Here is a 25,318-nt window from a genome sequence, read left to right on the forward strand (position 1 = left end):
GGCATTTGATAGGGTATGGCAAGCGGCCTTATGGGCAACTAAATATCAGAAAGTATAATATCAGCTCAAACCTAGTGCAGGTTGTTGAGCACTTCTATGAATAAGCCACCATTGCTGTCCTCATCAATGGCAGCAGAGTAGATTGATTTCGAACAAATGTTGGAGTCAGACAGGGAAGTATTCTGTCAGCTACACTTTTCAACATTTTCCTGGAAAGGATCATGGAGAATGCTTTGCATGACCATAAGGGCACTGTCATTACTGGAGGAAGAACAATCACAAACCTTCACTTTGCAAATGATATTGATGGTTTGCAGGAGAGGAAAATGAACTGGCTGATTTGGTTGAGTGCATCAACACAGCCCCCACAGCATACAGTATGAAGATTAGCGCAGAAAAAGACAAACTGATGACAAACAAGAACAATGGCACCAGTGCAGAAATAAAGGTCAGTGGACAGAAGCTGGAAAGAGTCACAAGCTTCAAGTACTTGGGATCAGTTATCATAGACGAGGGCTCCAAACCAGAACTACATTGCAGGATTGCCCAAACAACAGCAGCAAAAACAAGGATGAGACCAATATGGAAAGATACCAACATTGCTTTTGGTTCCAAAATCAGGCTGATGTGCTTCATTGTGATATCCATCTTTTTGTATGCTTGTGAGACATGGACGCGCACATCAGACCTACAAAGAAGGAGTCAAACCTTCAAAATGAGAGGATACCGCAAGAGTTTGGGCATCTCATACACTGACCAATGTAACCAACAAAGAAGTCCACAACAGGATCCAGGATCCAACAAGCCATTGGATCCTATGAAGACCTCTTGACCACTGCAAAAAAGCATAAACTGAAGTGGTACAGGCGTGTCTCAAGATCATCTGGACTGGCAAAACAAATCTTGCAAGGTGCAGTGTGACGGTGCAGAAGATGAGGCAGACAGAAAAAGAGGTGGGAAGACAATATTAAGGATTGGACAGGCATGGGATTTAGAGATTCCTAAAGAGCGGTAGAGTACAGGAAAAGAAGGAGAGAATTTGTTGTAAAGTCAACTGTGGTGCCCCAACGATCTCTTGGGTTAAGGGTTTGATGAGGCTGCTGATGATGAAGTTGCTGGTATAAAGATTCACATAAAATGATCTGGAAACTGGGAAAAAAGTAGTCTGGTGAATTTATTGAACTGTAAAATATTTAGATCAGTATCACATGGCCATTTTGATCCAGTCAGAATAAGTGATTGTGATTTGGATTTTTAACATAGCTTTAACAATTTTTCAGTCATATCGCTACGATGTCTGCAATGTGGCAGTTTATAGTGATGTCTAGCACTGGGGCATCATGCCGCAGACATGTTGCATGATGTCCCTTCCAATCACATTATCCTGACACCGGGCCGACCAGTCCTAACACTAACCTGTTAATGCTGAGCGCCAAGCGAGGCAGCTGTTAGTACCATTTTTGTAAGTCTGTGGTATGACTCGGCTGGGGATCGAACCCACGACCTCCCGCATCCGAGGCGGACGCTCTAACCACTAGGCCACCGGAGCGGTCAATCAGAATAAGAAAACGTGGCCAATTCCTAACAACTGTAATTAAAATGTTTTCCCATAGTTACGACAAAATCTGTAATCATGTTGAGAGTCCCTTGGGATTTATTATATCCATAGCTTACTGTAAACTAAAAGGACACTAAAGTCAATATGGATTTTAAACACAGCAGTTTCTTAAACAACTAAAGAAACAAGTAAAACAATCAAAATGTTAGCATATACAACATTTTAATTGTTTTAGAGACATAATCCTGTCTAATCTAACACCATATCAAACTAACCCCTTTATGTTAGAATACTAAACAAGAAGTTGTATATCATTATTATGCAGAACAGCATGTATGGCTCACCTCTGCCAAAGACTTCCTGTAGCAAGGCCATTTTGGATTTGTTCCTTCTAGGTCCATCTTTCTTCATCTGTTCCACGGCAGTCTCATCACTAAATATAGCTGACAGCTGGAAGAATTGCAGGATTTGCAACAGATTTAAAGATAATACAGACTGAATAGTAAGATTTCACAATTGTTCCTCAGATGAGATTTTTAAATTCCATTTTATAGCTTGGCTGACAAAGATTTTTTGTTGAAAAGGCAATAAGATGTAAAATTAAATCTCCTGAAAAGTGTACTGCTTTATCTCTCAGGAATTAAAGGAATTTGTCAACTCCTTTCTGGCTTAGAGTGATTGAATTTCTTCCAGCCCTATGGCATAGTGTCCATTCTCTTTTACTAAAAATAGTATGTTTTTATTAATAACAGTAACAAACTTTATGATGTTGCTAAAATTAGTAACACCATATAGGTCCAATGGGTTTTCAGTGAGGTGATCTTTGAGATGGATAACACTGGGAAATCCAGAAGAAATAGCAAAATTGGATAGGAACCAGGACACGACTTATTCTAGCATGCTAGAATTGTTGATTAAACCTTGAGCAGCCAGCATGTCACCACTCTGCTATGCAGATCATAACTAGGACTAAAAATTTAGAGTCAATATTCCCCAACAAGGAAGTAGCGAAGCAATGGAGGAGTAGAAAAGTTTCAAAGGGCTGGGTGAACAAGATGCATTGACAATACAGCAGGAGTAATAGGATTTTCCTTTTCTAAGAGTGACCCTGATCTTTGACCTTTTGGCTCTGAAATTAAGAGACTTTGTCCTTGCCCTAGGTGCAAGTCATCACAAAAAGCTTGTCCTGGTGGTGATGTAGAACTAATGTTATTGTGTTGACAGCATTTTCTTTTGTCAGACAGTGATTTTGACCTTTGCCCTCAAAGTCAATAATCTTCCTCCTTACTACAAGTGCAAACTATCCACACAGTATGGTTGAGGTATGTCTTGTAGAACTAATGTTATTGTATGGAAACCATTTGTATTCTTTCAGTGACATTGACTCTGACCTTTGTGCTTTAGACTCCAACAATCAATAAGGTTATTATTTATACTAAGTGTAAGCTGTCCACCAAGTCCAGGTATGTCATATGATGGGGATCTCAGTCTACTGTAAAGAAGCGATTTTTCGTCTTTCAGTGACCCGAACCTTCGACCCTGATGCTGACAGGGTTCATTCTTATGCCAAGTGCAAACAATTCATGAAGCGTGATGCATTTAGATGGTGGGGAAATTAATTTATTATGCAGAAACTGTTTTTCGTCAGATATCGTCATAATATATTAAGCCGTTTTATTACAGGTGTATAAAAAATCATAATATTTATTATAAAATCATACAAGTTCAACAAATTTTTGTCCCATACCTACAAATGGTGAGGTAAACAAAAAGTATACCATAAAAAAAATCAGGCTGTAGAGTTACTGGGTAGACATGGAATATAACAAAAACTCATTTCATCATCTCAAATGGCATTAAATGTAGAAAAAGAGATGAAACTGATGAAGAACTTGAAACTGAAAACAAAACCTTCATGGTGATGCACGAGATGCCATGAAAGGGTGAAACATCAGTGTACACCTTTCATCCATGTGGGGATAAAGCATGAAACAGATACATGTACCTGTGTCCCAATATGTGGAATGCAACAAATGATGATGTACCAGTATATTTAAGTTTATCCCTCACTTTCAAAAAAGCTTTAACATCATAAAGTGGAATAGAAAATGTGATAGAAAACTTAAAATATCGGGACTGACCTTGAAACAGGACCGTGATGCACGTTCCAATGACAATATCCAAGTACCAGAATACCTAGTTTCATTTCTTAATCTCAAACACCTCTGAAGTTATGGAGGGGAAAGGAAGTGTTGGTAAACTACTGAGGTTTGACCTTGACTTTTAATATAGGACCCCTAAAGTATATTGTGGCCAACCGGGCCTGGTCTGGACAGGATTTGTATTCACACCATTCTGGTCAAGGGCAACAAGTATGTCACATAAACCATTTAGCAATGTTGATTCTTAAGTCACCATTTAGTACGGATATAAGCCTTTTAAAAAAGAATTACACGTATTAATGGTCATACAAGACTGCTCACTTAAAGTATTGTTGATCTTACATGAGTGCTCACTTCATGTATTGCTGATCCTATATGACTTCTCACTTCATGTACTGATCTAACATGAGTGCTGCCTTCATGTATTGATCTTACATGACTGCTCACTTCATGTACAGATGACCCTACATGAATGCTCACTTCCCCTATTGATCTTACATGAGTGCTCACTTAATGTATTGATGATCTTTCATGAGTGCTCACTTCATGTATTGATCTTACATAGGTACTAACTTCATGTATTGATGATCTTACATAAGTATTCACTTCATGTACAGATCTTACACAAGTACTCACTATATATATTAATCTTACATGAGTGCTCACATCACGTATTGAGGATCATACTGACTGCTCACTTCATGTACTGAGGATATTAAATGAGTGGTTACTTTATGTACTGATGATCTTATATGGGTGCTCACTTCATATAAAAGTTATGAAATGGTTTGAACAATTTCTTTTCTTTTTTCTATGTGAGCCTTGACTAATATAACACTCTGTGTCATTTAGATTTTTTAATGTAGCTTTAACAATTTTAGTCATATCGTTATGCTTCTGCAGTGTGGCAGTTTATAGGGATGTCTATCACTGGGGCAATATGCCGCATCATATCCTACCCAATCACATTATCCTGACACCAGGCTGACCAGTCCTAAAAGTAAACTCTTAGTATCGAGTGCCAAGCAAAGCCGGTGCTGGTACCATTTTTATGTCTTTGGTATGATTCAGCTGGGGTTTCACTCTGTGACCCCCTGCATTTGAGGCAGATGCTCTAACCTCTTAGACCAATACACGGTCATATAACACTGACAGTATTCTATATAACATAATCACCACAGAACGTGGTGATGTTGAACTCATTAAAACATTAGAATTTAAGAGCTATGAATTGAAACACATTCGGAAACCAAAGAGACTAAATACACCACATGTGGCATCCTCATGTGAGGTAATACATCATTTAAAAATACACATATGAAATGGCTTTTCAAAATGTTAAATCACTGATTTCATGAGATAAGTCAGCTTACCTGATCACAGCCTATGGCTATCACAAAAAGGCCAAACAAAAATGACTCTATCACAAGCAAAATGGAATTTATCCTGCAACAGACAAGAGAAATTATGTCAATTGCTATAGAAAGTTGTTGTTGTTATTGTTGTAGGGTTTAACGCCATTTTTCAGCACATGGTAAGCTTTCTCACATACCCACAATGGCCGAATCCAAGACTCAAACCCATCAAGACAGAGGTGAGAGCTACAAAACACAAAATGAAAATTTGACCAATATTTTAACTTAATAAAACTTCTAAATTTGCCATAAGAAGGGAATTTTTTCTAGTAAATTATGTTTCTCCTTGAATATTTACCCAACTGCAGGATTAGTCATATCTGAGAGGGGCTACAGAATTATCATGCAATTATGACCCCTTCATTTCTCTATTATTTTTGGTACTAAGACCACAGGGGGAGTTACCAAGGGCCCATAACTCTTCCCATCTGACAGTGCATCGACGGCAAGCTTCTGAGTCCAGAACCAGTAAGACAAAGGTAGGCTATTTCTCGTTCTACTCAGTAATCTGACCCTTTCAGTGGGTGGAATGTTGACCAGGACATTGAGTCTGCCGGGAATGTCTGATCTGTAGATTTGATCTGAACTTGTCAATTGGTGTAAAACTTCACCTTGCATCTGCCAGAAGGTAATGTTCATGTCGATTCATCATGTGTCCCTAATTATGTAGTCAGGGTTTTTGAGAAGGCACTCGAATATGAGTGATTTCATGTGTCCCCAATTATGTAGTCAGGGTTTTTGAGAAGGCACTCGAATATGAGTGATTTCATGTGTCCCCAATTATGTAGTCAGGGTTTTTGAGAAGGCACTCGAATATGAGCGATTTCATGTGTCCCCAATTATGTAGTCAGGGTTTTTGAGAAGGTACTCGAATATGAGCGATTTCATGTGGCCGCAATTTTGGTTTTGCAGTTTGGATAATCTGGTATATTGAAACAAAGGAAGATTCAATCAGTACTATGCATACCTGACCATCAACAATTATCAAAGCAGGGCCACTTTTCGCTATCCTATTACAGTCTATCCTTTGGGCCTTAATGAAGCAAAATTAAATGTGACTTAATTCTTTTCCAAAATGATTAATACATAACTGATATTTTCAACATTATTTTTTCAATAGGCAGGTATAATAAAAAGCAAGGTAATCTTAGAAATTATTACTATCAATACATACTGCTTATTTTTGTCTAAATCAACATTAAAGAAGGCTAAAACACTCCTGCCATGAGACCAGATTGCTTATATCGCAGAAGAGTAAAATTTGAGACTAAATTATATATCAGTTCATGCTGTACAATAACTGTTTCAGAATCATATACAAATTATACATGTGCTATATTTTGTAAATGTAACACCCTCTTGGCATTTAATGCATTTCCTCTTTTATCAAAGAACTTTTAATAAGACAAGAAATGAAAGCAGCAGAACTATCCTTTTAACACATTAAAAATGACAAACCCAATTTTGGTAAATACAATTTTATTTTATTCCAAATCAGGAAAACAAAGGGGAATGAAGACAGCGTTGCTCTGTTTTTAACTGCACTTTGAGCACATTATATGTTATAGCATTCTGAACAAATGGGAGTTAAATGTCCCAAGGACACACAGAAGCAGCCAACTTGGACTAGCCTGGCTGGGTACTGAACTTGTAACCCCTCGATTATGAGTCATATTCTGTACCAAGTAAGGTACCATGGCTAAACAGAAGTACCAAGTAGACATGATAAGAAGTTTTCTGGTGAAAACTCCATGTGATTATGATTCTGGAGTAGTAGTGATAACGAGATTCTGAAGCAGGCTGCTGCGACAAACAACTGAACACCAAAGTAGTACCATTTTCTTGTAGGACAATTTAAACATAATAAAAAGTCTTCTAGTGAAAACCCCATGGCAGTATGAATTTTAGTTCAAGACAGCTGCCGCAGTGCCATAATGGATGTCAGATGGGCAGCACTTTCATTTAAAACTAACTAGATTTCATAATAGGTCTTTTAATTGAAAGCTACATGTTGATGTGACCACCCTTTCAAACTGATTGGCAATAAGAGGATTTCCAAGATGGCCACTAGCCCAAGTGGATGCTTGACCAGGAACATTTTCATTTAGGACCAATTAGACCTTGAGATGAATGTGTGTCAAGTTACAAGTAGTTAAAAAGTGATGATGAGAAACTTATGCCAATGGATGGATGGATGATGGATTGATGACAAACATTTGATCATCCAGTAAGCTTGCCTAGTCTATGACCAGTTGACCAAATGACCTCAATCAAACTATGGCAGACAATTCTGAAATCGTGTCCATTTTAACCAAATCAAAGCACACAATATGTTTATCAGTCATTACCCATATTCACTGTCACTATTTGAAACAGCTATTCAGAAATATTGATCTAATTAAGAAATGAATACATAGCTATCTGTTTCATTGTCAGCTCTTCAGCAAGATGAATATTTTGAAGAATCAGAATAGTTATTATGCCTTCAGTCATTTAAATAAGCATTGTCAAGGTTTTATATGATCAGGATGACTTCTGTTTGTTGTTCTGGGTTTAATTTCCCACCACAAGATACATACAGCATTATTGGTGAAGGAAAAATCCAGGAAAACCATGGTAAAAACCAATAACCCATGGGAAGCCACTGGCAGCTTTCTCACATACCCAAATTGGCCAAGCCTGAGACTCGAACATAAGAGGACAGAAGTGAGACGATGATGACTTCTGGCATGAAAGAATCGTAAAATTATGGTTCCAATCCCGTAACATACTTCATGGATATGAATGAAATGTGAAGAGAACCTGGTAAGCAAGATTTGCTAACTTATGAGTGATACATTTAAAAACAAACATTCTAGGGTCCACAATGGAAACAATGGAAATTGTGGCCACCAGATGGCCCTAATACTGCAGAATAATCACAGGAAAAACAGATATAATTAATTCTGAAAAGCATGCGAAATACAAAAGAAGCCCAAGAGAAATGCAACTGAATAAAGATTTGGACCAAAAAATAAAATTTTATCATGAGTAAAACCAATGACAATCATGAACATCACAAACTTAGCTGAGAATTTGATATTAACTAACATTCATTACTTATAAATAGTTCCCATTCATGTCAATGTCCACATAAATATATCCCATACATATCAATGTCCATATAAATACTTTCCATTCATGTCACTGTCCATATAAATATACTCCATACATGTCAATGTCAATAAAAACATATTCATGTCAGTGTCTGTATATTCATGTCAATGTCCAATAAATAGTTTCCATTCATATCAGTGTCCATATAAATAGTTCCCAGACAAGTCAATGTCCATAGAAATATTTCCCATTCATGTCAATGTTCAAATAAATAGTTTCAATTTATATCAATGTCCAAATAAAATTTCCTCTCAAGTTGATGTCCAAATATTAAATAGCTCCATTCAAATCAATAGATCACACTCAAGTCCACATCAATATATCCCATTCATGTCACTGTCAATAGAAATAGACCACAATAGAAATAGTCACGTCAATGTCCAAATAAATAGTTCCCATTAATTACCAAGTTCAAATAAGTAGTTCCCATAGTTTCCATTCATGTCAGTGTCCATATAAATAAATCCTATTCATGTCAATGTCCATATAAATAAATCCCATTTATGTCAATGTCCAAATCAATAAATCATATTCATGTCAATGTCCATACAAATAAATTCTATTTATGTCCATGTCCATATAAATAAATCCTGTTTATGTCAATGTCCATATAAATAAATCCTATTCATGTCAATATCCATATAAATAAATCCTATTAATGTCAATGTCCATATAAATAAATTCTATTCATGTCAATGTCCATATAAATAAATCATATTCATGTCAATGTCAATATAAATGAATCCCATTCATGTCAATGTCCATATAAATAAATCTATTTATGTCCATGTCCATATAAATAAATCATATTCATGTCAGTGTCAATATAAATAAATCCTATTCATGTCAATGTCCATATAAATAAATCTATTTATGTCATGTCCATATAAATAAATCATATTCATGTCAATGTCCATATAAATAAATCTATTTATGTCCATGTCCATATAAATAAATCTTATTCATGTCAATGTCCATATAAATAAATCTATTTATGTCCATGTCCTTATAAATAAATCCCATTCATGTCAATGTCCATATAAGTAAATCTATTTATGTCCATGTCCATATAAATAAATCATATTCATGTCAATGTCAATATAAATAAACCCTATTCATGTCCATGTCCACAAGAATAAACCCTATTTATGTCCATGTCCTTATAAATAAATCCCATTCATGTCAATGTCAATATAAATAAATCTATTTATGTCCATGTCCATATAAATAAATCATATTCATGTCAATGTTCATATAAATAAATCATATTCATGTGAATATCCATACAAATAAATCCTATTTATGTCCATGCCATATAAATAAATCCTATTTATGTCCATGTCCATATAAATAAATCCTATTTATGTCAATGTCCATATAAATAAATCCTGTTTATGTCAATGTCCATATGAATAAATCAGGATCGCTCCGGTGGCCCAGTGGTTAGAGCGTCCGCCTCGGATGCGGGAGGTCGGGGGTTCGATCCCTGGTCGAGGCGTACCAAACACGTACAAAAATGATACTAACAGCTACCTCGCTTGGTGCTCAGCATTAAAGAGGTTAGTGTTAGGACTGGTAGGCCCGGTGTCAGGATAATGTGACTGGGTGGGACATCATGCAACATGTCTGCGGCATGATGCCCCAATGCTAGACATCACTTTAAGCTGCCACACTGCAGACATCATAGCGATATGGCTGAAAAATTGTTAAAGCTATGTTTAAAATCGAAATCACATCACATCACATATAAATAAATCCTATTTATGTCAATGTCCATATAAATAAGTCCTATTTATGTCAATGTCCATATAAATAAATCCTATTCATGTCAATGTCCATATAAATAAATCATATTCATGTCTATGTCCATATAAATAAATCATATTCATGTCAATGTCCATATAAATAAATCCTATTTATGTCAATATCCATATAAATATATCCTATTCATGTCAATGTCCATATAAATAACTCCCATTTATGTCAATGTCCATATAAATAAATCTCATTTATGTCAATGTCCATATAAATAAATCCCATTTATGTCCATATAAATAAATTCCATTTATGCCCATATAAATAAATCCCATTCATGTCAATGTTCATATAAATAAATCCCATTCATGTCCATATAAATAAATCCCATTCATGTCCATATAAATAAATCCCATTCATGTCAATGTCCATATAAATAAATCTCATTCATGTCCATATAAATAAATCCCATTCATGTCCTTGTCTAAATGAGTAGCTGAATCAACAGAAGTCTGAGTTATGAAAGTATATGGTACTTAGTAAGAAGCAACATTAAAGTTTCTCACATTTTTAAGTGTTTGCCCTCGCCCTTGACACCTGGATCTAGTATCCATGAAACTATTACCATGGTTGTGGCATAAATACTGGCTAGCCCTGCAAACAGAAATGTCATGTCAAACATATAATCCAACACCTCTCTCACTTATTTTATCAGCCAAACCTGCCTAAAATGTCATCTCTATTAAACAGTCACATCTTAAGCTGCCATATCTTCATGGTCTTTTGTTTTAGATATGTCAAATAAACCTCAATTGAGGAACCCCTAGTCACAGATGGTAGTTTATGTAAACTCCTAGTACTTAAAACTTGTTTAAATTTTTGTACTTCTAAATACCAATTCACTATCATGACAAAAGATATAAAATTTATTTTCTGTTGCATTGCACTTCCGTACAAAACCTGGGTGCCAAAATAATAGTTATTGTGTATCATTGATAGATTTTTAATCTGAAGAAGATAATGAAAAGATGTATTGTGATTCATACACCGAGGTTTTATGCACCTAGTGAAATCAAACTATTTATAGTTACATGATAAAGATTGTGAGCAAATATGTGTGTGTTTGTGTGTGTGTGTGTGTGTGTGTGTGTGTGTGTGTGTGTGTGTGTGAACAAAATATACATTTTATATCTGAATAACTTCAACCAACACTATACTTATCCCAGATAATATCAACTAGTCACATAATAAAATAAATTCTATGCACCAGCTAGATAGATATTAATGGAAGCAATGTCTTTCTCCAAAATGTTACCATGTGGAAATATTTGAATTATTGACCTTTTCAAAACATCAAGTTCCATGAACCTTCTAGATGGATATTTACTCTCTCTTAGCTTTTGCAACATCAGGGTATGTTCCGTGTGCATTGGGTTTTAAGTATGTGCCTAAACAGTACACGCTCAATTATACCGATTTCCCAAACTTCATTTTAAAATACATCTTTGCAGATACTGAGAAGGCCATGTTTTTTTTTTTTTTTTTTTTTTTTTTTTTTTTTAATGCTAATTCTCTGATTGAGATAGACTATTAGTGGTGGATGAAGAACCTGGGAAGACCACAGTAAGAACCACCAGCCCAAGGGAAGCTACTGGCAGCTCTCTCACATATCCACATCGGCCGAACCTGAGACTTGAGCCCATGTGGAAAGAGTTGAAATGCACAATGAGGAGAATTTTGGCATACGACATAACTGCTACTTTCGTGTACTTCAATTGAAATTTCATTGGAATTTGTGCAAGATTTAAACACGATGCTGATCAAAATGACTGCTCACATTTGCTCAAATCTATACGAATTATTAAAATATGGAAATTGAATTTTGCCAGACAGTACCAGTTTTTGAAAGTGCAATGAATATAAAATGGATATCAGCTCTTTCTTTTTACAATTTACCTCTTAAGTCTGTGAAGAGAAAATGACCAAGCAGAGCTAGCAGTTTTTTGAAAGGTGCACATCTGAAGCAAAGCTAAGCTGTATATTCTACAACCCAAAATACACCCATAAATCAAACACCTAAATAAATCAAATTAAAAGCTATTTTAACAATACACCTCTCCTTCAATAACTCGTGCACAACAGGATCCACAAACATAGACCGCACTATAAGCGAGGCGCAAGTTACAGAGAGACCTCAAAAATTGAGGGAAAAAAATCACTTTGACATCAAGAAAACCGTACAATGGGTGGGTGGGGGTGGGGCGTTAGGGAACTGGGTTGTTTAATGACTGAATCCTCATTTTACGATCACATCGATAATAATTTTTATAATACGCTTTTTCTAATGAAGTTGTTCGTTATTCTGTTTAAATAACATCTTTTCTCTCTCTCAGAATATCCAACATATGAAAGATCATTCAAACTGGTTTGAACATCCATCATGTGTACTAGAAACATCTGTGTATTACGTCACTGCTTTTTGCTTTCTTGATAAGTCTGGTTCCCATAGTGGTATTTAATAGTATCTTGCCAAATCGGGAGTCCACAATTTGGGAACTAGACTAACTGTTGATACACCACCAAACAAGATTCCTTTTTTTTTTTAAAAACACACGACATTTATTTCGTGACATGTCTATGTTGAAACTCAATTTTTTATTGTTCAGTTAGTGCAATGTTAATGTCCTGTTTTCATTGGAAGTAATAATGAAATTTCTTTTCACCCCTGAGGATATCTCTAAATGCCAGTTCAAGAATTCTCTGAAACTCATTTGCCCACAATGGTATGTATCTGTGAAATCAAGCTCTTTATTTTGCGAAGTATTCTTTTCGCTTTGCTGTCTTGTTATTTTTGATCAGATATGAAAGAGTCGGTTAATTTAAGGTAGTTTCTGTTACATACACAAAAACATTTATTACAGTGTTCAAATGATCAAATGAAGTGAGTTCACCCAACATATGACCGAGGCCGCTAGATTTTAAGCTAGTACGATTTTTGTTGCCTTTTAACTTTTCTTTTATTTCACCTCCTTTCTTTTTATTCAAAAGACATAATTAACATGATAATAAAAAGCAGGCCAGCTTTTAATTTAGTGCAACAATACAAAATTACTTCCGCAAGTACATTTTTTAGGGGTATTTTCGGGTTTAAAAAAATGGGATTTATGTCTGACACCGCGTTATAAGCTGGTTCGCGAGTTATCAGAGCGGGGGTTATCGAGGGAGTGGTGTACCTAAGATATACAAGGTCATTTTTAAATAGCCAGTATAACCAGTGAGGAGAACCTGAGAAATTCTAGTTCTATGAAAATTTAACCCATGCAAAATAGAAAACTGTAGAGCACCATCTAACATTTTGCAAAAATATACTCAAGATAAAGGTAAAAAAGACTCCATAACATTCTTAAGACATAAGGTCAATATTTGTTATATAAAATATATAAACCTCATTCCCTGATTAAAATATTTCTGTCCCACAGGGTGAAAGTGTATATCTCCAGATTTTTGTCACAACAGGAAGTAAATTAGATTAACAAACAGCTGATTTTCTTTCAAAAAAGCATAAAAAACACAATAATTCCTAGTGATTGTTAATACTGTATATATACCCTTGTAAGCCATGTCCAAATGCAAAACTGCTTAGACCCAGATCTACCTGCATATAGTGCATTCATAGATATGGGTCTATGCAGTTATTAATGAGCAGAACAAACAAACAGACCCTGATATGCTGGCAGATTATGTGATGGCAGATCAGGGACTACAGTATTTACCATACATGTTGGGACACCATAAATTAATTCTAAAAGTATTTTTTTGTGCACTGTATGTTCTGGGACACATTGTTTATTTTGAGTCTTAAGTTGTTATACACCTTTAAAATCATTTGAGAATTACATGTCAAAAAATGAACTCCAACTGAAATGTTATTTAAAAAATATAAAACTGTATTTGAGATAAAACGTTTTAATCCACTGAGCAACATCTCATCAACACAGTCCTTCTCCTGCACATGTACGATCTGTTCTTTTGGTGCATGAATATTTTTTTAAAGCTTTCTCATACCATGAAAAATTGTTAGAGGCAACACAACACCTGAAGCGGAAAAGCGCATGGACTAAAGTCAGATTTTGTTAAAATCTGCACCAGTCTTGTTAATTCTCCTAATTTTGACCCCCATCTTATCATCAGGAATGCAATCAAAGTACACTAGAATTTCATCCATGTTAATGATCATATTGTTGGTGAAATCATCTGCTTTTCTTCTGGCCCTCACGAATTGATCACATGATTTTATTACCCCCAAATCTTCTATGTGATGCTGGGTCATCGATATCCGTGCACAAAGCACTATCCTGTGTCACTTTGAAAATTGTTACATTGTTTCAATTTATTTTCATAATTCCCTTTAATACTGGTGAAAAGGAACCAAAGTTTGCTTCCATATCTTAGACCCGTCTTTGTATACCCCACCAAAAAAAATCAGCACACTTAAAATAATCCATAGTCGGCTTCTGAGGTCAGCATGCTTTACAATAAAATAACCTTTGTATTGATATCCTTTAAAACGGCTGCATAATATCCAAAGTCAGCTTCTGAGGTCGGCTTACTTTGTAATAAAAAATAAGTTTTGTCTTTGATGTCCTGTCAGTAAGTTCAAAGAAGGAGTTTACTACTTTCTGCCAGTTGTGTTTATTCACCACCCAGGCTTCAATGTGCTTGGCATCTGTAGTTATAATTAATACAAAGGATCTTTGATGTCTGCGGGTAAATAGTAATGATACATTTGTAACCTATGCTGACGATAGAATTGTCACTTGCACTCAAGTGAATGTGTTTTCAAATAATGATTTTTATTTGCGAGATACTTTCATACAGTAGACCTGGATATAATTCAGTCTTGGTTATTTTGCACCTAACACACTGTCATGCATGAATGGCAGTTGTCTGTAATATACTGGTTGATTATTTTCATCTTGTTTGTGAAATCATCTGCTTTTCTTCTGGCTTTCACAAATTCATCACATGATTTTATTTTCTGCAAATATTCTGGGCGACGATGGGTCATCGATGTCCATCACAAAGCACTCACTATATTGTGTCACTTTGTTCAATGTTTCAGTTTATTTTCAAAATTCCCGTGAATACCAGTGAAAAGAAACCAATGTTTGCTTCCATATCTTGGCCATCTTTATGTGTTCCACAGCAATTAAAAGAATCTAGTCTGCTTCAGATGTCGACTTGCTTTGCAATACAATAACATTGAATTGATATCGTTAAAAGAAAATAATTAAAAAATAACCCAAATCAGCTTTTGAGGTCGTTTTGCTCTGTAATAAAAAAAAACTTTATGTTTGATGTCCTGTCGGTAAGTTCACATGAGTTTACTGCTAGCTGCCAGCTATGTTTATTCACCACCTGGGCATCAATTATCCTTGACATCTGTAGTTATAATTAATACAAAGGAGCATTGATGTCTGCGGGTAAATAGTAATAATACTTCTGTAATCTGTGCTGGCAAAAAGATTGTCACTTACACTCAAGTGACTGTGTTTTCAAATAATGATTTTTATTTGCGAGATACTGTCATACAGTAGACCTGGATATAATTCAATCTTGATTATTTTGCACCTAACACCATATCATGTGTGAACGACAGTTGTCTTCAAGATATCGGTTGATTATTTCCTTCTTGTCTGCGATTTTGTTGGATCCAGTTTTCAGTCGGATAACACATCCAAACCTTTGAGCAGAAACAAACACAATTTGTTTCTCAATGTTCATGTCAATGAACAATGTGGCATGTGTTATCTGACATTAGCAGTACACACTACAGCATCGAAGCCTATGCCACACATATGGATTTTGTGGATATATTTTATTCTTTAATGCTCACGTTGAAAAAAAAGGAATTAATGATAACACTACAAGGTTAGTTTCTTTCTTTCTATTATCAAATAGGTGTTTTGTTTATCTATTTTATTGCAACAAACAGTGGGAAGGGAGGGGGGCACAAATGCAATACAGATTTAATTCATCTCTTAAGTCTTGGGACATAAGACCTAGGTGAAAGAAAAGTTTCACTATATGTTTTGGGAGAGGAATTCACCATTCCGGATCACTGCCATCTCATCTCTGTCTGCGTGGGTTCGAGTCCAAGGCTCGGCTAGCGTGGGTACGTGGGAAAGCCTGCCAGTAGCTTCTCATGGGTCGGTGGTTCTTCCATGGGTTTTCCAGGGTTCTTCCTCCACCAGTTATACAGGCTGCCATGTATAGCCTATCTTGTGCTGAAAAAATGGCGTTAAACTCTAGAACAACAACAACAACTGGGACAGGAATTTATTTTTATATCGTGTTCCAATACATATGGTAAATACGGTATGCGGTTTGCATTTGGACTTCAATAAAATGTGAGTGTATATATATATATATATATATATATATATATATATATATATATATATATATATATATATATATATATATATATATATATATATATATATATATATATATATATAAATATATTGTCACTTAAAAATTTCTCCAGACTTACCAACATAGAAGAGAAACTGAAGGAAAAACTTCTGATTTAGTTCCCCAACACAATTATTAATCCTGTAGTCAAAGGAGAAAGAAAATTAAGAAACCATGTTTGTCATGTATTTCCTGCAGATGCAAACTTTACTTGGGACAGACGCAAGTATCCTAAGAAGAAGATCGTCTGTCTTTGTAGGAATGAAGTAATTTTAGATTTTACAAAATAAGAACAATTACAAGTGAAATAATGTGTGTGTGTGTGTGTGTGTGTGTGTGTGTGTGTGTGTGTGTGTGACTTGGAGTTTTAACATAGCTTTAAAAAAATGTCAGTCATATTGTTAAGATGACTGCATTGTGGCAGTTTACAGTGATGTCTAGCACTGTGGCATTATGCTGGAGACATGTAGCATCATGTCCCACCCAGTCACATTATCCTAACACCAGGCTGACCAGTCCTAATGCTAAGCTCTTGAAGCTTAGTGCCAAGTGAGGCAGCCATTAGTTCTATTTTTATAGGTCTCTGGTATGACTCAGTCAGAGTTTGAACCTGCAATCTTCCACATATGATGTGCATGCTTCAACCACTGTAGCATTTGTGAAATAATGTAAGTCTGTAACAGGTTATTTTATTATATAAATAACAGGTACAAAAACTGAGAAATTTAACTAACATATCTCATATGGAAACAACTTTACTTTGCAAACAAATAAGATTTATTTTTTCTAACTTCACTGAATGCTAGCTGGCTTTATGTTGCAATATTATGGAGTTTGATGCAAAATGCCACATAAAATCACAACAAAGATGCAAGAATAAGACCTCTTTGTCAAATATTCATATTCAGACTTCATTTTTATCTACAGTTAGTTCCTGTCCCCAACTGTGTTTAAGTCTACAGAAGCTGCTGCAGAGCACCCACCCAACTGTGTTAAAATCTACAGTACATTCCTGTGCAGCATCCATACAATTATGTTAATATCTACAGTACATTCCTGTGCAGCATCCACACAACTGTGTTAATATCTACAGTACATTCATGTGCAGCATCCACACAACTGTGTTAAAATCTACAGTACATTCCTGTGCAGCATCCACACAACTGTATTAATATCTACAGTACATGCCTGTGCAGCATCCACACAACTATGTTAATATCTACATTACATTCCTGTGCAGCATCCACACAAATGTGTTACAATCCACAGCACATTACTGTGCAGCATCCGCACAAGTGTGTTAAAATCTACAGTACATTCCTGTGCAGTATCCACACAAGTGTTAAAATCTACAGTACATTCCTGTGCAGCATCCTCACAAGTGTGTTAAAATGTACAGTACATTCCTGTGCAGCAGCCACACAACTATGTTAAAATCTACAGTACATTCCTGTGCAGCATCCACACAATTACGTTAAAATCTACAGTATGCTCCTGAATAAAACCCAAGGAACTGTCTTAAAATCAACCCAAATGTTGCAAGACCCATAGTTAAATATTGCACAATGCTCCCATTTCACTAAAAATCTATATATATAAATTTCTTGATGGAGATTTTTAAATATCTTTATCACTGCTTGATTGGCAACAAGGAATTCTGTTGAAAGAATCGAGTAAGCAGAAAGGATTAGCATACAGTAATAGTGGGGTTATATAGAAAAGAGGCTTTATAAACTTTGAAATTTGTTTGATTTCTGTTCAATAGAAACATACAGAAACAATTTTAATTACAGAGATATTGTTCATCCTTTGCACCATCCCTACCTTTGAAAAAAACATCCCAACATTGTCAGGCATATGAAGATAAATATGAAATCTCACATTGTTTCAAAATTGAGAAATTTGGTGAAACTGGGGCTTGCAGATCTGGGTCTATGCAATCTACTATATTGATAATATCAAGAAAATAGTGTATACCCTAAATTGCAGGTGCATCATGGGTAGGCATATATGCAAGGCTTGAAATTAGCGCTAGTTCGCTAGCCCAAGGCTAGTAGATTTCCTGTTGGACTAGTAACTTTCATAATGTTAATATACCGATGGGCTAGTAAATTTCAGTTGTCAACAGTCAGCGTTTATTTATGCCATTCCCAAATAAAGACTTTACTTCAACAGATGTAATGTAGACTCAAAGCAGTAACCATTGTAAACACAGTCATAAAATATTAGGATGAGAAGATGAAGTCAATTTCTGCCTCGGAAAGGTGCGTTTCTATAAGAAGAAACCATCCGATTTTTTGCATTTTGCTTAACAGCGCCAATTATGGTCCCGTCATTAACAATGGAAATTTGGTAATTGATCCTAATTAATCTTATAACGAATTAAATGAAAAATGACGTGGTATCACACTTTACTCACTCGACCACAGTAACAAAATACAAAGCGGTATACCACACAAAAGAACACGACAAAAACTATTCAACGAAATGAGTTTTCATGTATGTTTAAAGGTTTTTTTTTTGGCTCATTAGCCAAACTCACCAACAGTCACAAACGGGAAACTGCATACTGACACATCCTTTTCATACAACTACTTTTTATATGATGAAAAGAATAGTTATTGTATTTGTTCCCTTACAAGAATAAACAAATAATTGAATACACGTGGAGATATCCATGCAGAATGCCGTACATTTGTTGCAAATTAAAATCTCTGAGCATTGGCATCTAAGATTTGAAAAATTTCTGCCTTATTATTAATTTCAACAATACATTGAGGTTTGATTAATTAGGAACAATTACCAAACTTAAGCTATTAAAGACGAGACCGTAATTGGAGCGTTGAAAATACATATAAAGTTTCAGGAGCCAGGCCACAATCGTCTTGTATTATTCATACGTGGTCTCTTCCCCAAAATGAAAAGTAACATTTTACGTTTTTTTCGTACTTTTTTAAGATTATTTTTTTGCACAATTAAAATACATCTATTTGAAATTTCAGGAGCCATGCAACAAACAACGTTCTATCCGAATTTGTGTTATAACGGAGTGCACGATAGTGGGGTCACACTGTATCTTACATGTATACCTGCATAAACATTGTGTATTACAACACTGCTTTTTGTATGTGGATGTGGATATATTAGTGTCATTGTTAATTCACAACAAAACAAAATTTTCTGTTTTCAAAAACTAGGAACATTTATTTCATGACAACTTCAACATCAAAACTCGATTTCTTAAAATTGTTTTAGTAAAATATTTATGATGCAAATTCATTGCAAGTAATAGCGAAATTTCTGTTCGCCTTTGAGCAAACTGCTGAGTACTAATTTAGGCAATTTAAGTTCGTTACAAACTTTGGAGCTCATTTGTCCATAATGACACGTGCCTGTACAACAAAGCTTTTCATGCACCGAGGACTCCTTTCGCATTTTGCTGCTCATGATAACATTGCCAAAAAAGTAGGAAAATACACTGATCAATGTTACCCGCATACTAATATTTGAAACCGTATTCAACTGGTCAATTGAAATGAGTTGATCTGGCACACCTATAAAAGGCAATGATTTTCATGATTTCTAACTTTTTTAAAAATAATTCCACTTTCTTTATTTGTTTTGATACAAAAGAATGCAATGAACACAATAATACAAAGCAGGTCGACTTTTAGCTGATTTTAACATTACAACATGCACTGTCAGCACTTAATTAGGATCTCAGAAATGCTTGCAGGCATAGCTGTGAAGTTTGATTGACATTCATGTTTAAATACAAGAGGAAACATCATACTTATGATTATGCTCAAACCAAGTTAACTAAACTCTACACTACAAATTTCACATAACAAAACATAATTAATTGGCAAAGTGCTTCAACCAGTAGTCTTACATAAATTTCCTGTATTGAACATTGTTATTTATAGTGTACTCATTACTCTTTTTAAAAGGAAAATTAAACCCAACATAAAACTTCTTATTAAAAGTTGTGAATGATGTTGGTTCAAATACCTGTGCACTTACCACCATTTTTACTGATAAAAGGAACAATATATCAAACTTTCATTTACCAGTTTTGATTGGTATTTTCTACACCTCTGACAAGTGCAGCCAATAATTTTGCTATATTCTAGGAAATAAAATGGGATCTATTATTAGCAGGTTCACAAGTTATGCAGGTGTGAGTTATCAATTTGAGAGATGTACTGATCTTTTTGTGCAAGCCAATGTAATGAAAGGTCATCAGAATTCTGAAAAAGGCAACACACATTTTTCAATGAAATCTTTGTTTAGATATCAATCAATCTGATGCCCTCTTTTCACAACATAGAATTTCAATATAGGTAATATTTAAAAATTAAACTGAACTGAGAATTATTACCAGAGTTTGTGGTTTCTTGTTGCTATGCATGTCAGAAAAGTCCAAGTTTGTTGCTGGAGGGGGAACAATTCCAGGATCTGACAAAACTGCCCTCAGGTGAGAAGCCGTCATCAGAAATACAATTGTGTTGAACACCAGCACATTAAATGCACCCCAAAGACTGCAAATAAAAATATACAAATTCAACACATAATAGCAGATGATTAATAGTTTCTGAGAATTATAGCTCATTTTGTTTCTGACAGGATAATACAATTTTGTTTAAGAGTCGCAGACAGTGACTAACAAAACTTAAGCACTAAGAGACAGTTTTTAAAACATAGCCTAATTCATTCAAATTCTTTAGAAAGCATATGTAAAGGAAAATGGTGACGCTCAAGATGGAGTGACCAACCATGCCGTGGACGCCATCAACTACCGGTGGAATTCCTGAACCTGATATTTGCAAACAGAGAGAATACTATCTGGATCTTAAAAAAACACAAAATAACTGTAATTAACTGTTTTTGCGATCTAGTATTTGTTTTGTATTTTACTCTACTGAAAAGTTAATATGTTGTAATTAATATATTAAAAGATATAGTTAAAAAATATATTTTCTATCCTTATCAACATGAATTTCATTACTCACTGGTGTTTGAATTTTATTGTTACATGTGTACATACAGGATCATCATCTACTTTTGTTAAACATGGATTTCAAGTGTATTAAATACATCTCGGACTATAATTATGGTTGTGAGTGATGACTGCACCTGAGTATATGTAACTATTATGTTCAGATATAGTTATCTCAACATAAACATAAAAAGAATTTGATGTTGATGATTTATTATAGCATATATGGTCCTATCTCAAGCAGTGTACACTGACATAAAAGTCCAGATTGGAAGTGGTTTGACTGAAAAGAGTCATCTATCCCACCAAAAAACTTATGGTGTTGCAGGACAAATATTGGCAGCTGTAATTAAACCATTTCTGGCAGGTTTCACACCAATGTGATATTCTGGCTATTTTGGGATGAGGCATTGTGAGAAGTTTGTGACAGAACAGTATTCATGAGAAAGTCAGAGTTTTTGGCAGAAACCAATTTTGCCACATGATAAATACATAATTAATTCATTGCTATCCAAACAAACTGAATAAATAACAAATTAAATATTTAAAACTTAACTGACAAGACAGGCACATAAACAGACAATATGGTATATGAAACTCAAAATTATCTGACGTATTTCCACCATTCAATGTAGTGAGTTACAAAACTAAAAATTAAGGTTGCAATGAAAATATTTTCACTAATTACTGAAAAAACGTTCGATGTGAAAATCTTCAAATATTCAGTATGAAGGAAATAAAGTTATATTAAAATACTGTATCCTTCCATTTTAGTTTTACATGTACAATATAGCATGTCCAGTCCATTTTTAATTGTAAATCAGATATGTCAATAGCAGAATGTGTAGGCTTAAAATGCTTACAGAAAGCATGATTGAAAACTTTTCAATGTATAAATATAGTGTGTGTGTGTGATTTGGATTTTTAATGTAGCTTTAACAATTTTCAGTCATATGGCTATGATGTCTGCAGTGTGGCAGTTTATAGTGATGTCTAGCACTGGGCATCATGCCACAAACATGCAGTGTGATGTTCTATCCAGTAACATTATCCGGGCACCAGCCCATTCCAGTCCAACACTAACCTCCTAATGCTGAGTGCCAAATGAGGTAGCTGTTATTACCATTTTTACAAGTCTTTGGTATGACCACCTACCAGAGCGGTATATATATATATATATATATATATATATATATATATATCTATCTTAGAGTATATTTGGGTGTATCTGAGTAAAAGATGTGCCATTATAAGTGCAACAAAGCTCGAATGTCACATGCAATGTCATTCAACTTATACACACCATAATGAATCTGCTGTGCTTGCATTTTTAGGATTTATTTATTTCGCGTTATATATGATGCTTTCTGTCTTTTCAAATACATGTGTTATGTGGCAAAATATGCAATCGTTACAAAAGGGAGACAAGTCGCACATAAATAATGCAAACAGATACACATATGCATGCGACAGTGCTGGGAGTATACTGATGACACTGAGAAACCACTGGCATGGCAGTGTACTATACAACATATTATGTCAGTGTACTAGACTACGTATTCACTGTATTTCTACAAGGCAAAAGCAAACAGATCCATGTAATATTTTTTCATGGGGTGGGTGGACTGAGAGGTTCGTTCTTATTCGCTACATATTTTATATGTATGAAAACAACTGATTTATTATGAAATTATTTGATGACATTACGTGTCTGACATGGTCGGAATAACAAGATGAACGACGATAACATAATCTGCATAAAATATAGCACATTATGTCACTATGATGCAGGTTATCCCGCACGGATCGGTCTGGAAAACCACCATCTTGGTCGTCTAGAGGTCGTAATCAAAAGAAGGCTTGAAAAGTCACCATCATCCAATTTAAGCGTTTTAATAACAGCGAAACGAAACCTGCATTGGTTTCTCGTTTCTTTTCTCTTTACAGCTAGTGAAATCATGTGAAGAATTTTATCAGATAAAACTAAATATAAATATTACAACTAGCAAATCATATATGCGGTCAAACAGGCTTCGACTATACTTCAAGGCTTATCAGTTTGTTTATTCTTTCATACAAAACAAGCAATATTGTAATGAAATTAGGTACTGGGTGAGTGTTATGCTTTAATGATGGGGACAGCTGTTTTCCAGTTTGAACAGTTGGAGCTGTCTATCTAAACGGGACTGTCTGGCTGAGAGCAGTGATCCTAGTGTAAGAGAGAACCCTCACCCGTTTTTATGTGTCAAACATTGGGTTTAAACGAGACTGAATTATGAACTGGGAAAGTAGCTTTTAATGAGATTCACAGACTTGCGAGGGGGCAGGGGATTTTGTAACTTTTAGTGTAAAGGGATTTTAACTGGATAGCTGTATAACAGAGAAATATGTATTTGCTTGTGTAATTGTGTAATGCAACACAAAATTAAAGGAGTGTATATATTGTAAATTGTAAATAAGAATGTAAATATAATTTTGTTATGGATTTATTTCTGAACTCATCACGTTTCAGTATTAAGAGCTCGTGCATTACCAAAGTGACTAAAAGTAAAGCATTGACTCAGGTTACATAAGGTCAAAATAAAGTAGATCAAATCTCATGGAATCGGCCAGCAATAAGCAACGTTACATACATTTCACATAGACTGTATTACCTCTTAGTCTTAAGTATTACTGGTGTAGGACCCTCTATGTATGAACAGTTCTGCGTTTGAAGCCTGAACATTTAATACTTGCAAGATAATGTCTGGTATTCACTCTTTTTATTTAAAATGAAATGTTACAAAAGTTGTAAAACTTCTTTTAGCCCAAGAATCCACCAATGTTTAGGTGACGTATATAGTTTGTTATTAGGTAGTAAAAATAGAAGATAAGACGTCTCTTTTGTAACCCCCTTTATATATATATGTATTTATATCTATAGATACGACGTCTGTTTTCTAGCCCCCTTTATATATATATATATATATATATATATATATATATATATATATATATATACGCGCGCGCGGACGATGTACATGCATTTTAAGGATTAAAATACAGAGTTCGCATATGCATAAGTACATACAAATACTGAATGCTTCTCTCGTTGTTTAAAAAGGTATGCTAGACATTTAAAAGTAATTTATTCGAACTATCACTAATCTGATAATTAAATCGAACATCACAGAGATTTAATGATGCGATTCTTACTTTTGGAAACGTATTGGAACTGGTTGCAGCATGTTATTTAACTTGCTTCCAGAATTCAAAACTTCGAAATATTTGCAAGCGTGTCTGCACTACCTGACAAACCCAGTGCTCCAGATAATAATAATAATAATAATAATAATAATAATAAACTGATGCTGGTACTTCATCATTTAAGTGATCCCTTTCCGAAAATCACAGATCGTTCAATTCGTCTTACAAAAAATAAACTGCGTAATAAGAACGAAACTGAGCAAACGAATGAGTGAAAAGAAATGTAAATGAACCATAACGAATAAGGGAGATAACTGTCAGTAATATTAATTAAAAATATTACTGAGTTAATATGCAGATGCTTCTGAAATAAAGGAATTGAAAGCTTATTATACATTCTCGTATACTTTTAGTTCTGTCTTTAAGTTCTTTATGTTTACATTCATGCATTTATGTTTCCAGTGCTAAGCAATTCATACGTACCTTTTGGCAATAGCTCTGTTAGCAATTTTTATTTGATATTCGACATAAACTAGTATGTGACTAAGTTACTGTAGGACAAATACCACCAACGTGTGCAGAGGTTCTGTTATACTATGATCCAAACTTA

At 34.8% G+C, this 25,318-nt stretch overlaps 1 protein-coding gene across 1 annotated transcript in view; it reads right to left on the reverse strand.

Annotated features, from left to right (window-relative positions):
• The window catches only part of LOC149770760 (uncharacterized), a 49,027-nt gene extending 25,726 nt beyond the window's left edge, over positions 1 to 23,301 (reverse strand). Inside the window, exons 1-5 of the mRNA XM_089949158.1 lie at positions 23,230 to 23,301; positions 20,905 to 21,064; positions 10,613 to 10,700; positions 5,094 to 5,166; positions 1,903 to 2,008 (exon numbers count right to left, since the gene is read on the reverse strand). Coding sequence (XP_089805284.1) covers positions 1,903 to 2,008; positions 5,094 to 5,166; positions 10,613 to 10,674 — 241 coding nt within the window. The 5' untranslated portion in view covers positions 10,675 to 10,700; positions 20,905 to 21,064; positions 23,230 to 23,301. The remainder of the gene's footprint in view (positions 1 to 1,902; positions 2,009 to 5,093; positions 5,167 to 10,612; positions 10,701 to 20,904; positions 21,065 to 23,229) is intronic.
• Between the last annotated feature and the right edge of the window lie 2,017 nt (positions 23,302 to 25,318).

This window comes from Sinohyriopsis cumingii, unplaced genomic scaffold (genome assembly GCF_028554795.1).
Source record: "Sinohyriopsis cumingii isolate HCF-2022 unplaced genomic scaffold, ASM2855479v2 utg002411l, whole genome shotgun sequence".
In the NCBI taxonomy this organism is placed as follows: Eukaryota; Metazoa; Mollusca; class Bivalvia; order Unionida; family Unionidae; genus Sinohyriopsis; species Sinohyriopsis cumingii.